Raw genomic sequence first — 22,762 nt, forward strand, 5'->3', positions numbered from 1 at the left:
AGAACGCATTTCTTGCCCTTTCCCACTTCTCTTGGCTGTCAGCGTTCCTTGGATTGTAGCCACATTCACTGTAATCTTAAGGCCAACAACCTTAAATCTCTCTGCTCTGCCTTCTCTGTGTGTGTGTGTCAAATCTTCCTCTCTCTTATAAGGACACTTGTGATTGCCTTTAGAGCGCCCCCCCCACACCACGCCCCCAGCCAGCATAATCCAGGATAATCTGCTTGTCACAAATTTCTAAACTTAATCCCATCTGCAAAGGCTCTTTTTGCAAATAAGGTAACATTTACAGGAGTAGGACTTGATATTCTTGGGAGCCATTATTCAGCCTTCTACAGGTATCATTTTGTTTTGCTACGTTGGGATGATGCAGCCGCATTAGTGAAAAACCAGATTAGAGTAAATCCTCATGGATTGTATGCTGTTACAATCACAGGTATTGTCCTCTTTGCCAAGTGATGCAAACTCAAATGCCATGTTGAGAACGTGGATAAAATGTTCTAGATGTGGTCAGTGAGGAGTAGTGGGGACTCTAGAGAATGCTTGTTGTTTGCGGGGAGGGGATAACAATATATGTAACCATCAAATTCAGGCTACCAGCTTGCACTCCTAGTTGGTAGCTACTTTTCTCCTTTTTCATTCTTTACAGGTTGATTTTTCCATAGTAAAATAATTTTGTTTATCTCTTATAATCTTCATCTTGGTATTGAGTGTAAGAGTTTTTACATGAGAATTCAGCAGCATGATTTTAGACTAAAGTATTACTTTGCTAATACCATTTGCCTAGGTATTCCTAGAACTTTAGTCTTCTCACTTAACTTCTTACACATTCCTCAGAACAAGGTAATTGTTCTGAAAACACTTAATCAAGTTTGCTTATTTATCAATGAGGAAAGTTAAGACATTAAGATAAAGGACTTGTCCAAAGTCACATAGTGGATAGATGTGTAACTTTTAAGTTTAATCTTATGAAAGATATTTCCATTTTTTTGATGTTTCATATGTGTTTTGCTGTTGATGTGAGGATTCTAAAAACATAAAAGGAGTGTTTCTCTAGTATTAAATTGGATAATTGGGCAATTTCCCAAGTTCTTTTTACTTTATATATTTGGGATTTTGTTTTTCTCAATTGTTATTTTTAAGAATCAGATTATTTCTGACTTTTTCTGTAATCTTATTAGAGTTTAATGGCAAGTCATAAAGATGAACTTAGTTTTAAAACAGCAGTAGATGTTTGCTTGGCTGGAATTTTTTCTTGAATTTTTCATTAAGGTATGAGTGTATACTTTGAGTTCTTGTGTATCTTAAAATGTTTTCTGCCTCCCTTTCCACCTATACACATGAAAAATAATTTGGATAATTATGTAATTCTAAGTTCATTAATCTTTACTCTTAGAACTCTATTCTCTATTGTCTTTTAAGATTCAGTTTTATAGTTGCAGTGGGTATTACCAATCTGATACTCTTTCCTTTGACAGTTACCCAAGGTTCTCCTAGAAGCTCAGTATTTTTCTTTTCCTTGAATTTCTTTAGTTGTGGGTAACTAGATGTGGCTTTTAGCAATTAATCCTGCTAGATATTCAGTGAGCTTTATCAGTTTGAAGATTTCAACTGAGGGAGAATTTCCTCTCATTTCTTTGATTATAGCTTCTCTGACTGTTTTCTCAGTCAGAAAGTCTTATTTTTTATGTGTATATTTACTCTCTGTGTGCACTCTCCCTGTCTGTTACCAGATTTTTATTATTTGCATCTGCTTTTTCTTTTGAGTTCATTCAGTAAATGTTTATTGAAGGTCTCCTGTCTGCTCTGCGCTAGGGAAATTGACCTAGGGTATTCGAAGAGGCTCTCCTGAAGAACTGATATGAGGGTTAAGAGCTAAAGAATGAGTATGCATTAACCAGACTAAGAGATGAGGGAATAGCTTTTTAGGTAGAGGAAGTAGCATTTGTTTATGTTATTTGGAAGAAGACAGCATGACAAGTACTAGGTACTGTAAGAAAGCTCTTATGGTTGGAGTAGAGAATGTTGGAGGAGGGACGGTAGGAGGTGAGATAAGTCTGGTGAAGGGTCGTAGGTGCCTGACCAATTAGGGCTTTCATGTAAGCCATATTAAGCAGTTCTTTGTACTCCAAAATGGTGGAAAGCCATTAGATAACTTTTAGTAAGAAGTGACATGATGAAATTTTTATTTTGAAAGGTTTACTTAGGCTGAGGTTTGTAGAATGAATTAGGAGGCCAGCATGCGTGTGAAGAGACAAAATAGGAGGCTGGTGTTGCAGTGAGAGATGATGGTAGCTTGAAGACTAAGGTGTTAGTGAAAAGAAGTGGACAGATTTGAGAATATTTAGGAAGTATAATCCATGGGACTTGATGATGGACTGATGAGAGATGAAGTAGAAGGAGGTGTCAAATATATGTCCTTATTTTTTATTCACTTTGATGGATGATGGTACCATTCACTGGCCAAAAACTGCAGATATGTGAAAGAGTGCCGAGGGAGACAGCATAGAGTGAGAAGAGGGCCTCAGTCTAAGCCTTGAATGTCAGCATTTAATAGCTTGAGAGATGAGGATGGGCCTGCAAAGGAGACAAGGATAGAAAAGCTAGGGATAGGAAGAAAGCTGTGAGTGTGTAGCATATTGAAAAGCCAATGGGAAGAGTGTTTCAAGAGGGAGTGTTGTCGAATGCTGCTGTGAGCAGTCAATCAGATGAGGGCTAAAAAACGTCCATTGGATTAAGCAACTTGGAGGAGCTTGTTTTGGTGGATGGCCAGACAACATTTTGGAGCATTGACACTTCTTTTTCAGAAGTTGAACTGTAAAGGGAAGAGAGGGGCAGGTCAGTAGCTAGAGGGGAATGACTCACATAAAGACTTACTTTTAATGGGCGACATTTGAGTGTCTTTAAAAGTTGAGGTTGAATACAAAGGAGAAAAAGGAGCCTAATAATGTAAGGTTCCTGAGAAGACATGTAAGTCATGTAAGTTCCTTTGAAGCATGGGCTCCAAAGCTGTGGTAGAGGGATTTATCTTAAGTGAGAAGACAGAGAGTCCTCTGTTATTACAAAGTTTAAGGATAGGATGGGTACGGTTGTGGGTGGGTTTGTATGTTTGGAATCAACAAGATGAAGAAAGCCCTCTGAATTATAAAAGAATTCCTTGAGGTAATCTCATTTGTTGGCTTGGGTGTTTTCTTTTGTTTTTTCAGTATCCAATTGGTTATTCATTGTCTCTATTGAAATTTTTGGTTTAGTAATTATTTGTGTTTCCATGAACCTACTTTAAGATTGCCCTTTTTTTTAAAAAAATGGACAGCCTGCAATTGTTTTATTCATTCAGTGTCATCTCACATCTCAAACTGCTGAAAAGTTTTTTGTTCATGTGCTTATTTGTCCTTACCATAGTTAATTTGGAGACGGCTGCCTTGGATTACAAAATATAATTTATGATTACTATGCCTGATAGCTTGTGAAGTAAAAAGTAGTTTTTGTACCCTGAATTATCCTTTGCCAGAGATTTGGCTATACTGAAATATTTCTTCACTGAACCCCAGCTATGCAATATGTTACTTAATATTCTTTTGTTCATTAAATGTTCCAGAGTCGGTTAAACACTCGTCCTCATCTTGGATAAAGTCTATTCATATATAAGCATTAGTGGGCAACGTAGAATATACTAAAGATTTGGTAATAGTAGAGAATTTACTTCCCACACCCCACTGCAGATAACTTGACTGTTGCCATGCTACACACTGCTGCCTATGCTGCCAGCTAGTGTTCCATGTATTCCCTCTTCTCCCAAGAAGCTTCTCTTGCTACATAGTTTTTTTCCTCTGGATTCTCCCCAACCTTTAGATTTCTTATTTTTTAATGCAGATACACTCTAGATTTTCCTCCCTAATTTGTATAGCCAAAACTATTTCAGTGTTCATCAAACAAAGGTCTTCCAGTTATCAGCATCTCCCCTCCTTCAGATGCCTGTTTCGCACTGATCACTTGTTATGTGAGTATATCTTTTGATCCTTACCCCCTACTTTACATGTCTGATCAAAGTAGTGTTTCTCAGAAAAAGTAGGGCTTGTCCTAAAAAGAATTCTGTCGGTTGCTAAGAGAATATAATTTTCTCCACATTGTTTACATATGTCCATTTCGTTCTCTGTTTATGGAGCCTGGAGGGGTTCTGTATTAGACTGTGTATCCATAGGTAACAGAAAAAAACCTTATAGGGTTTTATTCTTAAATTTTTTACTGAAGGACTCTGCCCAAATTGTAGGTTGAATAACTCTTGTTGTTTTGGGGCTAATAGATTCCTTAGGGATCTTAACAGTGGCATGTATAGAGCTTTTTTAAAATTTGGGGTAATTGTGAGTAGATTAAACCAAATGACCAGGTTCAAGACTGTTTGCTATGGTTATGAGATCAGTTTTGCTTAATAAAAGGCAGTGGCTGAACTTTAATGAATGACTTCCTCGCCCAGCCTTAGAATTTTTCAGTTTAGGAGTTAGTTTGGTTTTAAAAGACAAAAAATGTTCACCAGATTTTCTCATTATATCAAAGATGAATTCAGTCTTATGATTGTCAGAGTATTTTGTTTTGAAAGGTTCAGTCACTGATAATGTTATCATTGTAATGAGACCCAGCATGTGTTCAGAGTAGATTTAAGACAGGTGAGAACTAGAATTTCTTTCAGAAACTAACTTAAACTTTAATGGGCAAATTGAATCCCTTTGGGGTCTACTATTTGTAGATATATGCCAATTTAATAATTTGACTAAGTAAAATACTGTTTGCTAGTCCACTTATGGAAGATGACTATGAAACCAGTATTTGTAAGTTAACAATTTCTGGTAAGTATTATATCTACATAAGTATCTGCTGTATTTATGTAGCTGTAGTTGACTGCTTCACCTGGATTCTACAAATTATTCAGAATCCCAGGAGGTAAGATTTCTGAATTGCCTATTTTCACTATGTGAAAGTCCAACCACAAAATTATTAATTTGCCCTTGACTATATTTTTAAATTTGCTGTGGAGCTGAACCTAAAATTTTATCAGATAGTTGACTTGGTTTGTTACATTTCTAGTATAAATTTTGAAAAGTTTTGGTTTTGTTTTTAGAAAGTGTACTCTGTTTATCTTCAAATAGTTATTTATTTGGTAGTTTCGTAGGTATGTCTGGAAAATAACTACCAGACGTTTCTATAAAAGAGAGAGTAAGGTCCCTGTTAGATAGTATCAGAAGCTAGATGTAGCTGTGTATATAAGAATGTTGTAATAATAGTTTCCATTTGCTGAGTGCCTCATTTTTGCCAGACTCTGTGGCTACTTTGCAGCCATTACCTCATTTAAACCTTGCAGCAACGTTCAGAGGTAAGTCGTAATGTGCCCATTGTACAGATGAGGAATGCTAGATTAGTAGGTAACAAGCATCTTAACTATATAATACCTCCCTCCTCCCCTTTACCCCAGCTAAAGGAATTGAGGTACAGAGATGAGACAACTTGCTGTTGACCTTCAGCAGATGGCTTTACCTCACCATGGCTCAATCATCCTCTGCCTACCTATCTAGGCATTCCATCTAATCTTTTCCACAGATACACAGATGCCTAGGTTCCAACCCTACCTGGAAATTCTGATTTGTTAATCTTAATTTTCCAAAAGGTCCACAGATAATTGTATTGTACCTCAGTGATTGAAACCATTCCCTTACTGATAAATGGTGCTTTCCAGTCAGGCAGGCTTAAGTTAGAGTACTGATTCCTCTAAATTTATCAGCTGAGTGACCTTGGCCACATTCTTTAGTCTTGCTAAGGCTCTTCATCTATAAATTGGAGATAATACTGTTAACCACTTTAGAGGGTTGTTGAGGAGAACGAATGAGGTAATGTTTGTAAAACACTTATCAGGGTAATTTAGAATTCTTCTTAAAAATCGTCTGCTATTAAGGTGTCATCATGTTATCTTTGTGCAGTCAAAACACTCACCCTTGCCATAATCTGTATCACCTTGGTGTCAGAAAGGTAATACCACCATAAGGAATGAATGATGGCTAGTTTTCATTATTTACCTCCCATTAGTGGAATTGTAAGAGGGGGCAAAGGAGTAGGCAGGAGATTGTTTTGTTATACTAATCAACCAGACTTCTCTGCCTGTGTACTAGTAGGAAAAAGAAGAGGAGAAGGTTGCTGGGAATCTGCCTCCTTCCTAAGGGATTTTTCTTCTTCCCCTTTCTCTCCCAACTTCTTCTCAGAGCTTTATGTCACTAGCATCATCAATCCTTAATCTCATAACTGCATCCTGATTTACCTAGGTACTTTTTCACACCCTTACCTTCTACTTCTCCCCTTCACCTCCATTCGCTCTCATCCTGTCCTTTCAAATTGCTTTTAGTTCACTTGTGACTCATTTGGTGACTTGGACCCATGTCTCCACTTTCTTAGGCTATTACTCAAGTAAAGGCCAACCTAAATCCTGACCAACTGTCTCCTTGCCTTCTGTGGGCCCACTCCAGACCAGGGGTTTTAGCTTTTGACTATTGGGAAAGAATTATATTAGCTAAGCTTTCAGGCTTGTCCACAGGGCTGTGCCTAAACCCTTTGATCTCCTTTACTATTTATACCTAATGGTCATAGAGTGCAATAATAAGGATACATGTTATTACCACTAGATTAATAGAATACTAGTAGATTAGAGTAGGTTAATTCTGTTATGTTTATATACAATAAGCTTTATTATATGTATGTATAATTGCTTTGCAACTTGAAAATTGAGGCTGGACCACTTAACAGTAGTTTAATAACTTACCGACTTTGTCCAAGACTGAAAAACCTATGGAAAAGGTAGAATTGGAGCTAGACTTTAAAGGATGGGTATACTTTTTTCTGTAAGCAGGGAGGAGAGGCAGGGGATTCCATTTAAGGGGACAGACATAAGCAGAGTCTTAAAGGAAGGAGCATGCAAATTTGGACCATTGTGAGTAGATCATTTTTTACTTTTTCAGAGGGTTCATGTAGTAAGGATAAAACTAGATAATTCAGAATCAAACTCTGGAAAATTCTCAGTGTTCAACTAAGATGTTTGAATTAGTAGGCTTTTGGTATGTCCTGTGAATTCATTTGGCTTTTCTTGAATAATGTACACATACAGCTTAGTTGTGAGATTCCGTAAGAGATTCACATGTTCACTGCATCCTAACACTTGGCCTGGTTCATGTAAACTGATGGCCACTGCCGAGTCTCCTTTCTACAAGTGGTTGTGCCTTGGGGAGTGTCAGATCAGCTGCCTTCATCCTGATGCTTTAGTTCACTGCCTGCTGTCCATTCTGAGCTGTGCCTGATCAGCCTTTCCCCTAATTTTTCCTTGTTAATCTCCAGATTCTAAGTCAGTGATACGATAAATGCTTATCACAAGAGTTGTGAATTCTTATTTAAAGCTTTCTTTGTATCTCCTTCACTCTTAAAAATGTTGTTTGATATGAATTTTGTTTATAAGATAGTTATTAACTTTCCTGTTTCTCTTCCTTTGCAGACCTAGAGGATCAAGACATAATGGGAGCATTTTTAGACAAGCCAAAGATGGAAAAACATAATGCCCAGGGGCAGGGTAATGGGTTGCGATATGGGCTAAGCAGCATGCAAGGCTGGCGAGTTGAGATGGAGGATGCACATACGGCCGTGATCGGTTTGCCAAGTGGACTTGAAACATGGTCTTTCTTTGCTGTGTATGATGGGCATGCTGGTTCTCAGGTTGCCAAATACTGCTGTGAGCATTTGTTAGATCACATCACCAATAACCAGGATTTTAAAGGGTCTGCAGGAGCACCTTCTGTGGAAAATGTAAAGAATGGAATCAGAACAGGTTTTCTGGAGATTGATGAACATATGAGAGTTATGTCAGAGAAGAAACATGGTGCAGATAGAAGTGGGTCAACAGCTGTGGGTGTGTTAATTTCTCCTCAACATACTTATTTCATTAACTGTGGAGACTCGAGAGGTTTACTTTGTAGGAACAGGAAAGTTCACTTCTTCACACAAGATCACAAACCAAGTAATCCGCTGGAAAAAGAACGAATTCAGAATGCAGGTGGTTCTGTAATGATTCAGCGTGTGAATGGCTCTCTGGCTGTATCGAGGGCCCTTGGGGACTTTGATTACAAGTGTGTCCATGGAAAAGGTCCTACAGAGCAGCTTGTCTCACCAGAGCCTGAAGTCCATGATATTGAAAGATCTGAAGAAGATGACCAGTTTATTATCCTTGCATGTGATGGTATTTGGGATGTTATGGGAAATGAAGAGCTCTGTGATTTTGTAAGATCCAGACTTGAAGTCACTGATGACCTTGAGAAAGTTTGCAATGAAGTAGTCGACACCTGTTTGTATAAGGTAGCTAGACTTTTCTTTTAAAAGATAAAATGATTTTGTGCCATCTTAATTACTGCTGTGGTATTTAATCATCTTAGAACCTGTAGTTCTCAGAAATAAGTTTTTGACACAATTGCAAGATACTCTTCACACTGATAAAAATACTGAAGAGTTTTTAGAAATAAATAACCCAATTACAAAGTATGCAAGAGTCATATAATCTGAGCGTTTAGTCTTAAGTAACCATGACTACTTGAGCCTTTTAAGATTGTGGAAGATTATCAAAGGTAAAAGGATTATATCAAAGTGTAGGTTTTAAAAGAAAGGGGACGGAGAAGGTTAAGTCTCAGTGTCCATAAATGAAAAGCATTTTAGAATTTTAACAATTTATTTTTACCATGTGATATCTCCGTACATTTATGGAAGTACTTTGAGACTATGGTCTAATGAATCTGTAGCACCAAGAAAGAGAATTGAGTGATGTGGTGTGATGTAACGGAAATAGCCGTGAACATGGGAGTCAGAAGAACTTGGTATGAGACTGTATATGACTTCAGGTAAGCTATTTAAACTGTCTGGAAGATCAGTTTCTCTAATTATAAAAAAGGTAAGAGAGATTATTACCCTTTCTCATGGGGTTGTTGGGTTGATCAAATGGGATTGTGTACATAGATGAGCCAGCTCAGCTCCTTTATTTTGCAGATGAGGAAGCTGAAGTCAGAGAAGGCTCTGCTAACTTGTTAGACCTGGAAACAAGGCTTATCTCTATTACTTTTGTACTCTACAGTTTTGAATAAATTGTTCAACGTCGCTCAGCTATTAAGTGGAGATAATAATATGTAACTAGTAAGACTGTTGAGGAGTTAAATTAACGAGCTAATGTATATATATATATGAATTGCCTAGTTTAGCAAATAATATGTACTTGATACATGCTGCCCCCTTTCCTAGAGAAGTTAGAAGTGACTTCTACAGGGTTATTATACAATTTACTTCTTTAGTAATGGTACCAAGACCAAAATCTAAGCCCTTGACTTAGGTTCAGTGTTCTTTCTGCTACATTGTTCTATTTTGTCAGTAATGCTCCTTAACTAATTTTTTTATTTTGACTTTTTTTAAAATATACTGACTTTATAAAACTCTGCTGAGGCTATATATTTGATTTTCTTTTAACATGCGCCGATAGAAAGTCAACATAATATTCTTTGTAGTTTTATATGCACACTGCCAGCTTTACTTAAAATCTTAATTAAAATCTGATCATACTTAGAAATCAGGTTTATGTGATATCCAACACAAATCAAGTTTATGTAATATCCAACATATATGTTAAAAAAATCAATAGAGCAACAACTTAATAGTGCACACTGTTAATTTCCGAATTTGGGAAGAACTGAACAGTGATGCATGTGTTCTTTGTCCTTTTCAGTATGTATACAGGTAACATCTATTTTGTTGGGTTTATTCTGTAGCACTTAAGAATTAAATAGTTGTCAGCTAAGTTAAAAGCTGTTTTCTTGAGAAAATTGCCAGATTCAGATATTAGTAAATTATGACTCAGATTCCACTTTTTCTTTTCTGCATTCTACTCTATTTTAAAAATTATTCAGTAGCTTATCATTTGCCACATTTTATACAAATCCAAGATTTTTTTTAATATTAAATTCTTTGTATTGTTTGCTTAAACTAATGGTATAAGGTCAGTTTTCTCATATAGTGGAATTAAATCCTTAAAATGTGAGGATTTTTTTAAAATGTAAAAGTTAACTCTAGTTAGTAATAGGAAGGAAAGTGTGGGGAGACCAATATCAACTCAGGTATTTTAATTATAGCATTTTGAATACCTAGTTGTCTTTAAAAATGAATGTACTTTATAAAAAGTTGTCATTTTTTTAATTATGAAAGTTAAAAGCTGGCTTATAAACTTTATATATGTAGTTTTACTTCTAATTCCGTATCTTTATTTATTTTGAAGCAAATTAATTAGCCCAACAATTTATTATAATTTATTTTAAATGTAAGTTTGTCAAGTACATGTAACTACAGGTCAAATCCTCTTGTAAGGAACACCACTAGAATTGTCCATTTTGTTGAATGAATGACTGTGTGTGTAGGTTTATGTGTGTTAGGTATCACTTCAAGTGAAGTAGGCCACCAAAAGATGTTCAGGAATATTTTTGTTTTATAGAATTTTTCAGAATGATTGTTGCAGTGAGTTTAACCTGTAGTGTTTCTCTCCTGTCTTTTTGAGTGTTGATTATACTGTATACTATATTGTATACTATATTTGTATGGGGGGTACCTCCTCCACATATGTGTGTATATTTTTTTCTCCTTAAAAACAATATATATTTTCAACTAGAATAAATATAATTGGCGTGGCTGTAAAGGTTCTCAAGGCTTTGAAGAGCAAAAAGAAAACTATATTATTTTCTCAAACTTTTATCTTCCCAGGGAAGTCGAGACAACATGAGTGTGATATTGATCTGTTTTCCAAATGCACCCAAAGTATCACCAGAAGCAGTGAAGAAGGAGGCAGAGCTGGACAAGTACCTGGAAAGCAGAGTAGAAGGTGGATCATTTAACAAAAAATAAGTAGCTTTATTAAAGAAAAACCTCAACACAATCAAACTTTAACATTTTAGCTTTTAGAGCTTTATAAGCTTTTGACATCTAGTGTTTAGTGTACAAAAATGAGAAAGGGCATTTCTGTAGTAGCTGTTACAATGTTTGCAATTGTCCTAGCACGGTTATATTAGAAATAACTAGTGTGGCCCTGTACATTCTGTTCAGCATACTTTTGTTTAAAAAGGCTGAAGTGTTTATATGCTTTAAAATTCATGATGAGTTCACTGGCATGAATAATTTTATGCCAGGAAAGTCTGATTTGTGGTTTATTTGATTATAAACAGATTATTTATGATGGTGATAATATGAATACCATCTTTCTCTGTAAAGCTGTGCGTATGAATTTAAGATTTTTAGGATTTTTTTCAATAAGCTGAAGATCACAGCCTGGTTATTAACAACCTCTATGTGCCACAGCTTTTAAAAATTTATTTTAATCTGTTTCACAGCTTTTTGCCTAAACCGTAAACTGCCTCACCTCGACAACATAGACCCACATATAGAAATGCTAGGTCTCTACATGGCAGAAATGTAAACGCTGAATAAAGTCAAGAATAAGTTTGCAATTCCGGGAGTATATTTGTCATAATTCTGCAAATTACTTTGAGATAGTTAGAAGGATATTTGTAACTCTCAAATGTAATGCCTTTAAATATTTGAAAAAATTTAAATGATCTTTGCAGCTACTACTTGGTATAAATATTAAGTTTCCCCAGAGAATTCCAGTGTAATGCATATATGCAGTACGTATGTAGATTATGCAGTTTCTTTATGCAGAAAAATTTGACATGCCTATAATAGTGTTAAAATGCATTTTGGGCCCCTAATGTCATTAATTTGCACGTTAAAGACCTTTAATAGCATGTAAGCATTGACCTACATACTATTATTTCCTGCTGTGCCTGCATTATTAAAATTAATGTACACTTTAATTTTGTTTTCTCCCTTTTTACAGTTTTATATCAATTATAATCAGACTCCTATTAGGATTATAATGGTTTTGATTTTCAGTACTATCTAGAGCTGCTACTTTGTTTTTGTTGCTCTCTCCCACTTGAGAGTGATATGTCTAGTTATGTGTATGTGCTATTTAGTATTTCTTTCATTGGACGCACTATTCATGAGTTGATTCCTAACTATTACCAAGGGTCTTGGAATTTTTATATTTTAAATGAATCATTTCAATATGTTGTTTATACATAATACAGTAAAAGAAAATATTTAGAACGCTGCCAAGTCATATCACATTGGTTCAAACTGCTGGTTAGTGGAAAAATATGAAATCGTAAGAAGACTATGTATTGGGATAAGTTGATATTTAATTTACCAGCACTTTAAAGTAACTTGGTTGTAATGTTTTCTTATTGATTTAAAGAAATACAAATAAGTACTTGAGTTTTATTTACTATGAAATGGGATCAAATTTTAGAAATGAGTTACGACTTTTCTCTTTAGTGTATGCTCTTTAAATTTTTGATGCAATTTTAAATAATTGCTTTAGATACATAATTTTATGTTACAATATTGTTTTATATTGTTTATTATCAAGCAAGAATTGCCACCTGAACAGAATTTACATTAATAATATTTCTGATATGTTGAAATGTTGTTATACTTGTACCATTCAACTGGAGATTATGATGTCATAAATTAAATACAATATTCATTACTGAGGTGGATTTGATGAGACTGCAACTAGAGATTAAATATTACATTAATTAAAACAGCTGCTATATTTAAAAACAGAAAAAAATGTAACTATTTGTATTGTGAAAGTTGTTATATGTCTCAAGTGAAAAATACTGCGTTCAGATTCCAAAACAGGCACCAAGTACCTTTCTTTCTTTCTTTCTTTAAATACGTGCCTTCACTAAATTGCTGTGACCTACTAAACCTCATTTTATTTCTTTTGAATACTTTTGGCTTCTCTGTCCACATGACAGAAAAGAACAAAGGCTCTTCAACTCTCCTTCTATTATCTGTGCCCGTCTGAATACTTGACTCTCTACGGTTGTGAAAGGATTCAGCTCATAATTTAAACCATACTGCTTAAAGTTGTGGTCCTTCTAAGCCAATTTAAGGTTATACTTGTGCGTATATATTTTTAAAATCTTTGCTACCGACTGCCCAAGATTTAAATTTGCTAATTTGGAGATATCTGATAGAATCCTTCAGACTTTGTGGAGGGGAGGGGAGAAGAGCAGACTGTGTTTATTTGTATATGAGTGTGTGAAACATAGGTCTTCTATACATATATATTCTTTAATAAAAGCATTCAATCTTTTTGCCATTCTAATTAAAATGTATAGTCCAAGAACAATTAAAGGAATATTTCTTAAAATTCATTACTTTTTTCTTTTTTAAAAGCAAAAGAAGCAAGGCCAGTGTAGTACTAATGGTCAGATAGTTTAAATGTATTGTCCCATGTGGAATAGGAGACTTTAACTGTTTTTAAAGCCTTACGTTATTTTTTTAAAAGAATTTGTCTTCCTGTAATTTTCTTCACAATTAAAATATCCTAATTTATATTTTAACAAAGGAGATGTAAGCTACATCAGATATAGATGATTCAAGGTAATGTTTTTTAGACTTGAAACTATCATTGATTGAATTATCATCAGTGTTTATTTCTATTGTGTCTAGTTATTTATCCAGTAATTGTATTGGCTTAGCAGAGACTGTATGTTAAGTGTATTATAGCTTTAGATTGTGAAATTGTGCAGTTTAGGTAAACATCAAATCCCTTTATTTTTGTACAGCAGATTTCCAGCATTAGAACCATGTAGAATAAATATATTAGATGTTAAAGATTACACAATAAAGGAACTTGGCAAACCAAATCTGAGATCCTTGGTTTTTGTTCAGATTTAAGACTGTTTTTTTTTTTTTTAAGGCAAAAAATAATAGATGGTAAAAATTGGCCTGATTCTAAAGGGACAGTTTGAGTCATTTCAAGAAATATGGGTAGTAATGTCTGTGAATATGCGGCTTTATGATGAATTAATATTTTGAGAGTTGATCAAAGGATAAAAAAGCTTTATATGCATTGTTATTCTCAAAGGTATTTACAAATTGAGAACTAGAATGATACTTTTCTTGCCCCAATGATGAGAAAGAAAATTTCTTAGTATAAACATTGAAAAACAAAAAATTCAACATAACTTGAATGTATAACTTACAAATACCTTTGGCATGATCTTGCATTTAGAATAAATAAGGTAAACTCCAAGTGAAGACTTCCTATACTTAGAGTGAAAAGTTTGAGAGTTCTTCTAAGTTGTTTGTACATAATTATTGGTATTCTTTGGTGTAACTGTGCATTTGCATGGCAACACTGCAGAGGTTATTATATCCATTTAATAACTAGATGTTTTCAAATTAATGATTTTAAATGCAGTTGTATAGTTTGTCGTATTTTTTATTTTTAAAAAATTGGCCATAAAATTTATACATTTTTCCATTCTATAGGCTTTGATGTTCAAATAACTGAGAAAATGATATTATATATCTATCTATTGCTTAAAGATACCTTAGATAAAAATTAAGCTGAGATAGTGGTATTCAAGTACATAGTCTCATCTGCACCTGCTGCTTAAGTATCATTTTGCAAATGTAAACATGTAAAAACGATTCGGATTAGTATATAATCAATAAATTCCCCTATACTTAAAGATTTTTTTTTTGTTTTTTCCAAATCTTGAAATATGTGCAGTGTGTTTTCAGGGCAAAGTTCAGGAAACATGATTCCAGTCTAAAGAGAGGAGTTGCTCTCCTCAGAAGTAACTCGTTGGCCTCTTAAGAATATTCTCATTTGTACACAGATATCCCTGATTGTGTAGTACATTGATTGTAACATGAAATTTTTTTTCACAATTTTATCTTGTTATATTCATTCTTTGAAGTTAATCTGGAAAGTATCTCATCTTTTGTGCATTTCTTTGTCATAAATTTTCATATGTCAACTAGATTTTTTTTTATACCAGTTTAGAAAATCTCAGATGTGGTAAATGTCATCTTTAAAAACCTAAGTTATCTTTGTTTCAGTTTTTTTTTTAATTAAATTTGGATAACACTTACAAAAAAAGTACTTCTGATTCCCAGAAATCATAAAGAAGCAGGGGGAAGGCGTCCCTGACTTAGTCCATGTGATGCGCACATTAGCGAGTGAGAACATCCCCAGCCTCCCACCAGGGGGTGAATTGGCAAGCAAGTAAGTTATGTTCTGCAGACCCTTATGATTTATCTCAGTACCTGAAAATGTTAGGTGTCCGTTGATCAAACTGTATCTTCAAAGAAATGTTTAAGCTATGTTTCAGTGTTTTTCAGTATTAATGATGTGTGGTGCTTGTTTAGAATATGTATCAGAATGTTGTTTGTAACTAATTATACTGAAGACTGTCTGTAGTGAGGCTTGGGTTACATTGATTCCCTCATATAGCATAAATGAGATAATATAATGAAAGAATATTTTTAACTAAATTACATAGCACTACAAAATTCTAAGTGTCATTATTATTCCTGTATTATAATTTGATCTTGTCAATACCTGGATAACTTAACACCCCAGGGATAAGCATCTTTCTCTTCCTCCATCTAGACCATTTTTCTACGTCTCTGATTTTCCCAGTGTTTTTGGTTGTTTGCTGGTTGGTTGGGTTTTAGTGTGATGAAAGATAGGAGGGTGCATTTCTTGCCTTTTTCTCTTTGCACTTTAGTGCATAGAACTGGACTAATGGATGTTAAATATTAAGCTTACGTCTTTATAAACTACAGTAGAGACTTGAAGTAACTTTATAATACAAGGCTTAAAACATTGTTACCTCAGATATCCATATAATTGACCTACAAAGATAGATTGACTAATTTCCTTGATTCTTCATTGTGTTCTCTAAGTGTAGCCATATTCTTTGTAATGATTTCACTAAAAACTAATTCCTAGACTTGTCAGGGAAATGTCATATTTGACATTTCATTTTTAATATAGCCTTTTTAAAGGGGCATTATGAAAAGCAGAAATTTAAATGTAAAATGTATCTAAATTATTTACTACAAGAAGTAACTACAAGTTACTTCTACTTCAAAACTAACATTCAGCTCTTAACCAGAATATATTAGTATTATATCTTAAGAACTGCATCGTCATTGCTGACTCCTAACCACTTAAGCCTGTTCAAACAGAAGTAGACCGTATAGGCTGATTTCTTTTTTACACTATGACTTTGAGCCTTCTATTAATTGGGTTAGTGGAATGTTATATATTAGAGTAAATTCACCACTATTTTAACAGTGAGACCCAAATATCTTGAAGTGAGGCTCACTTATTGGACAGTAAGACATAGAATTAAAATAATTTCTAAGTGTAAGATTGTCTTTGACATTTTAATGAACACCTGGCTATGATTATTAAACAGTTTTATGCTCTGAAGGAGAATTAACTTTCTGCATTTCTTTTAAATTTAGGCGGAATGTAATTGAAGCCGTTTACAATAGACTGAATCCTTACAAAAATGATGACACTGTAAGTAGCATTTTAGCTCACTCTGCTTTCCCTACCCCTCACTCTAAATGCATATCCTTCCTGCCTGTTTTTGCAGAGCTGTTCACTGCACCCATTCTCTTACACACACCCTGACTGATTGCTCTGAACTCTGCCTGCACCACAGTTCTAGTGATTGAGGACATAATCATGGTGAGTGGCCACCTCTCTCAAAAAAGAAGAAAGTCCCTTTGAATTATTCTGGGTTTTTTAAGCCTCTACAAGCAATCAACTTCAGAAGGTTTGCTTCCACTAAATGTTTTTTTGAAATTAGGAATAATATCTCTACTCAGAATCTTGAATTATTCTGAGTTTTATAAGCAGCTGCAACAGAACTTCAGAATGCCCATCTCCACTAAATAGTTTTTATGGTTAGAAATACCTTTGCCAAGAACTCTGAAGTATGTACTTCATTTAAATATTAAAGTAGAGAATTCTGTTTATAAATAGACATTAGAATGCCGTGTTCTCCAGTTAAGTTTCCCATTACAATTCCACTGTAGTGTGGTATTTACAGAGAAGTGGCAACTTAAAAGCATTTGGGCACAGCTCTGAGAGATTTCATATATTGCGTTATGAACCTTCATCAAACCTCCTATTACTTGAGGTCTTAATCTCTTCTTATGCAAGAAAAGTTTATAAAAGTAGTGGTCTAAAAATAAATTGGCTTTTATTGAAAAAAATTCTTTTTAGTAGTGCTATTGGTTTAGAAATACATTTGGTCAACCTCATGGTAAAATCATAATTCACATATTTTATTTCAAAAGAAAACAAAGGGTTAACAATTCTTTGAACAGATAAAATATTGATATTTCATATACACAGACTCATACTTAGATTCTTTGAAAAACACTTACATTCTACAAGTCAACTTTACAAAACCTTATCTTTCTGCATTATCCAGAAAGTAATGTATTTTGGCGCCTCTGAGCTTCAGTTTCTTGTTTTGCTTTGTTTCCTTTCATAAAGGACTCTGCATCAACTGATGATATGTGGTAAAAGCGCTCCTCCAGCCGTGGAGTTTATCTTCCCCTCCAAAGGAGAGTACAGCTCCTCTTCGTTGGACCTTTTAAACATGCATCTTCGACTTTAAAGAAGGGCGTGTGACGTGGGTGAAAGTGACTCCACCAGAGAACTGCAGCAGGACAACAGCTAGCCCAGAACTGATTTTTTTTTTGTAAATTTGAGACTTAACGTAAACGTGATTTCAAACCATAATTCATGTTGTAAATCAGACTCCAGCAATTTTTGTTGTATGATTTTGTTTTTTGTAAAGTGTAATTGTCCTTGTACAAACTGCTCATATTTAATTATGAAGTGCTTTAAATCACTATCAAAGTTACAAGAAATGTTTGGCTTGTTGTGCGATGCAACAGATATATAGCCCTTTCAAGTCCTGTCGTGTTTGGACTTGGGGTTGGGACAGGGAGAGCAGCAGCCATGTCAGCTAGATGCTCAAACGTGCACGTGATTATGGAGAATAATTCCAAAATCCGACAAAGCTGGACATCCAAGGAATTGGTTGAAAACTGTCTTAATGTTCTTGGCGGTGGGATTGGCATTGTTGATAAAGCTGGTCCCTCATTTAACTGTCTTTTAGGTTGTTCTTGTTGCCATGAGTATTGCAGGTAATACAGTATATTCATAAGAATATCAATCTTGGGGCTAAAATGCCTTGATTCTTTGCACCTCTTTTACAAGTCCTTACATTTAATTACCAATTGGTAAGCAGCAGCTTCCTACATACAGTAGGAGACTGCCACATTTTTGCTATCATGATTGGCTGGGTCTGCTGCTGTTCCTAGTAAGATATTCTGAATTCCATTTTATCAATAAAGCTTGATTTAACAAACAAGAAATTTAATCACGTATGTGTAATTCCTCCTTTACCCCGCCCTTTTAAAACACCATGCTGTTGTAAATGAAAAGTTTCTCATGGGGAAAGATGTTAGTCTCTTTTAATTGGAAAATACTGTTACTCAAGGCATAGATGAAACTATTTCCCTTCCATTAGAAAGGCTAAAAGATGTGTCTCTGTTGTTCCTTAATCTGTTTTTTAAATGGGTTTCTTTCTGGCTGCTTATTTTTCTTTAAGATGTGTATCAGCTTGAATTTGCCTACTGTTTAATTAAATAATTGTCAGAGCTTGACAATCTAACACTCTGGTGGGTGGGTGTGTGTGTGTCTGTGAGTGTGTGTTTGCCTGTGATTTTTAATTGGCCTGTCTTTAGAATCTAAGCAGTTAAGATGTATTTGTGATTTGAAATATGGCATGTTGATAATATTTAGCTGTTGGCCTTTAAAAATAACTTTCAAAGCTTAAAGAATTGTAGATATAAAAATAACCTAATTTAACTTAGGCTTAAATCCCTCTGATTAAGCATGTGAAAGTAAGTTTTAAAATCTGTCACATTGAAAAGACTACTGTTCTGTGCCCTTCTGTATTTTTGTCTCTTTAGGTTGAATATTGTATTTATCACCATGTAATTAGTCATTCAGTAGGCAGATTCCCCTCTAGAAAACTACTAAAATATAAGATTAAAATACAGTATTGAATACAAAGTCAAAACTTTGTGTATAAAAAGTAGTATGATCAGTTTTGTTCCATTTCTTTTTTTCCCCCTAAATTGGAAATATACATGTTTGTACATATAGCCTTAAAACTAATGCAAAGTTAAAGGAGTACAGTAGGGGGAAAAGTAATGTGAAACGTCTCAGATTTAAGTAATTACATACCAGCAAAATCTTTTCATTATCCCTCTTATTTGTGAGGTAATTAAATGTAACATAATTGTGCTTAATTTATATCTTAATCCAGCATGAATAAAGAAAAACAAGTACTATTTATATTTAGAAATTCATAACAGTGGGAATTACAGAACCAAATCCGTACTTACAAATAAATGCTTAATGTCTCAATCTGTGGTAGAGTGCAAAGTATGATAATGTTCTAAGTTATGCCTTTGCAAGCATCTAAATGTGCATTTAATGATGACTGTGCTTCTAGTGTAGATTAATTACCAGACATACTAGTACTGAAAACTAAATCCCTATTACAAGAAGCGAGGTCCTTAATTTTTTAAGTAGACTGAAATTTTTAGTTCTGGAAATTTCAAAACCTTAAATTGGATTTTGAAATGCAAAATCTTAAATCACAAGTAAAATATGTGATGGAAAGCTATATTTCAAACCATAACAGCATAGTTAGAGCCTTTTTTATTTGAGAGTCTTTAAATAAAAAAGAGGAGGTTAAAATATTCCTCTGTTAAAATTATTAGTACTGAGATCAGGCCTGGAGGTGTGTGATCTAACAACACTACATCTTTTCCACGTGAGTCAGCATTGCCATACGAGATAGAATTTTTCATTATGAAAAGACAGGAAGGAAGTGTACATTCTAACAGCAGACTGTGTGTTCTTGATTCTTGGGGGCAATGGTGATGGTGAGGAACCAACTACACTTTAAACGGCACGTTTGCACCTCTGTTGTTGACTTCGTTTTTTGTACCACTTAAATTCTTGGCCTCCCACCCCCTTTGGTGTGCTAATTAGCATCTCAGAGCAATGCCTCAAAACTTTTTGATGTATTATATGTTATTTTCTTTGGAGAAAAAAGTTCTTGTGTGACTATAATATACTATTCAAAATGTACTTTCATTTAAATGTTTTAATAGGCTGAACCCAGTTTGCTGCTTTTAATAGGAAGTTCATTTTGTATAGCAGACTCTTGTTACCCTAACATTAAAAAATTTCACTTACCTCTTACTGTTCTAGCAAGGTAAGTTCTCTTAATTTCCACTTTCTTAGGGAATATTTTTACATATAACAGAAGGAGTTCTAAATATGATAATTATCTTTAAATTTTCTTAATCTGCTTTAGAACTATTTCACACATTTTTAATTATAATGCATTAACTTGCTTTTAGAGTACTATGCAATTAGTGTACTGCTCCAGCCATTTAATTTTTTTTTACTGACTATATAACATTAAGAAATTTGTATTAAAGAATGAAGCAATTATGTAATTCAAATAATCTGAGTTATAGCAGTACTTTTAGTGATCATTCATTTGACCATATATTAATCCAGCTAATAACTCACCTTTTCCACAAATTGTATTGAGTGTTATCTGCAAACACTGTTTTAGGCTAAGAATAGGTCTTTGCCCTCAAGGAGTTTACATTTGAGTAGAATTTATAGCCTAGGGGCCGGCCCCGTGGCCAAGAGGTTAAGTTCCTGCGCTCCACTTTGGCGGCCCAGGGTTTCGCCAGTTCGAGTCCTGGGTGCAGACGTGGCATCGCTCATCAGGCCATGCTGGGGCAGCATCCCACATGCCACGGCTGGAGGGACCCACAACTGAAAATACACAGCTGTGTACTCGGGGGCTTTGGGGAGAAAGAGGAAAAATAAAATCTTTAAAAGAAAAAAGAATTTATAATCTAATGTATGTAAATATTAGAACTGGAGCACTCATCCAAGAAAAGAGGGGTGTTTTTTTCCTTAGAGAACTTTTTTTCCCCAGGGGAAGATTTGCCCTTGGCTATCATCTGTTGCCAATCTTCCTCCTTTTTTCTTCCCTTGTATTCCCCAACCCCAAAGTTCCAGTACACAGTTGTGTAAAGTTGTAAATTCTTCTAATTCTACATGAGCCACCGCCACAGCATGGCAACTGACAAACAAGTGGTGTGGTTCTGTGCCTGGGAACTGAACCTGGGCTGCCAAAGCGGAGAGCACTGAACTTTAACCACTAGGCCATCAGGGCTAGCTCCAAAAAGATAGTTATTCCTCACGTGCTGTCTGCCAGCTACTTTCCTGAACAAGGCAGGTCTCTGCCCTAAAGCACTCATTTGTACTTCCTTTATTCACTGGGAAACTCTTTTCTTCTGTATATTTTCTCTTCCCCGAAGTTAAAATCTCATTTAAAAGAAAACTTTGCTCAGCATAGAAATGAAATTGGACTGACGAGGCTCAAGTCTATGCTTGACTGCCTTTAACGAATGGCCTTTACTCTTCCTCCTGACAGCAGCAAGTTTGGAGAAATGGGGAATGGATGTCTTAGAGTCCTCCAACCCTGGAAATACTGGGGTGGAGTTTGAGTTTAAGGCAGTTTGAAAAATATATATCTCTAGCTAAGTTTTTCTTAAGTAAAACTCTGTGTTCTTTTCTTGAAAACACACTGCCAGTGTTAATATCCAATCTTAGTCAAATGATTACAGTGTGTTTTAATTTTTTTAAATAATTTCTCTGCCCACCTTTACTGGACAAATTCCTATGGAAATTCAGTTTGTGGTTTCTGAAAGAACTGATGAAATCGGTTACGGGTTTTCTTTTCTGTTTTAACTTTGAATTTCATGGTGTATGCTTTTAGTTCATAAAGTTTGAGAGGTTTAAGCCTTTAATGTTTTGATTCCTATTTGTACAGTATTATGTTAGGATTTGGTATTAAAAATATTGTGTAAATATTTCAGTATATAAATGTTTCTCATTTGAGGTTTTTCTTTGAAGGAACTTTGTGTTTCATATACTTTCACTTGCAGATACTGCTGGTGAGATGACCATCTTTTAACTGAGTGATCTAGTCTTTTAATTAGTTTTTCTTTTAGGCATTAGGAAGGCTTTTGTATAGTTTAAAATTTTAGAAGCCTAATTTTACTTTATTTCCTTCAGAAATGTGCCATGAGTTTTGGATTGTATTTGTTTTAAATTATACATTACTTCAGAATATGCTTGAAATATTTGATTGCATTTTCTAAATGTTATGAGTATAATGCTGTATTGTTGGTCAGAAATAATGTCTCAGTTAAATGTTAGTTATTACTGATAGTAAGAATGCTGTACAGAAATGACAAGAGGCATTTGATTCCGTTCTATTGTCAAATGACCATTTCCACTTTTGTTCACCTCAGTGCAGATTCTTTCCCTTTACATGCTTTATATATTGAGAGCTAGTGGCCTCTGCTCATGTTTTCCTAATTACATTACCAGCAGGTAGGAGTGTGCCAATTAGAAAAACTCAGATGTATTGAAATCGTAGTTGACAACTCATACTTTTATTAGCTAGGGGAAAAGGTTGTTTAAATTGATATAACAACGAGATATTTTTTTCTCCCTTATCCTGTACGAAATGTTGCTTCATTTCCTCTGCTACCCTCTTGGTGGTTTCTCTTCTCCCTCTCTTCAAACTGAAATAAGCCAATTCCATTTTCTTGAGCAAGAAAGCTTAGTGCATTACCTAACCCA

General features: G+C 34.7%; 1 protein-coding gene across 2 annotated transcripts in view; it reads left to right on the plus strand.

The window, feature by feature from the left end:
* PPM1A (protein phosphatase, Mg2+/Mn2+ dependent 1A) overlaps positions 1-18,386 on the plus strand; it is a 39,874-nt gene extending 21,488 nt beyond the window's left edge. The window contains exons 1-6 of one of the 2 annotated variants that reach the window (XM_046647169.1): positions 3,712-4,000; positions 7,526-8,379; positions 10,813-10,930; positions 15,088-15,196; positions 16,447-16,504; positions 17,492-18,386. In XM_046647169.1, coding sequence (XP_046503125.1) covers positions 3,868-4,000; positions 7,526-8,379; positions 10,813-10,930; positions 15,088-15,196; positions 16,447-16,504; positions 17,492-17,521 — 1,302 coding nt within the window. In that variant the 5' untranslated portion in view covers positions 3,712-3,867 and the 3' untranslated portion in view covers positions 17,522-18,386. Of the gene's footprint in view, positions 1-3,711; positions 4,001-7,525; positions 8,380-10,812; positions 10,931-15,087; positions 15,197-16,446; positions 16,505-17,491 lie in introns of those variants that run through there. The other variant, XM_046647170.1, reaches the window with a different exon arrangement.
* Positions 18,387-22,762: the final 4,376 nt, after the last annotated feature.

Source organism: Equus quagga, chromosome 20, assembly GCF_021613505.1.
Source record: "Equus quagga isolate Etosha38 chromosome 20, UCLA_HA_Equagga_1.0, whole genome shotgun sequence".
Lineage (NCBI taxonomy): Eukaryota > Metazoa > Chordata > Mammalia > Perissodactyla > Equidae > Equus > Equus quagga.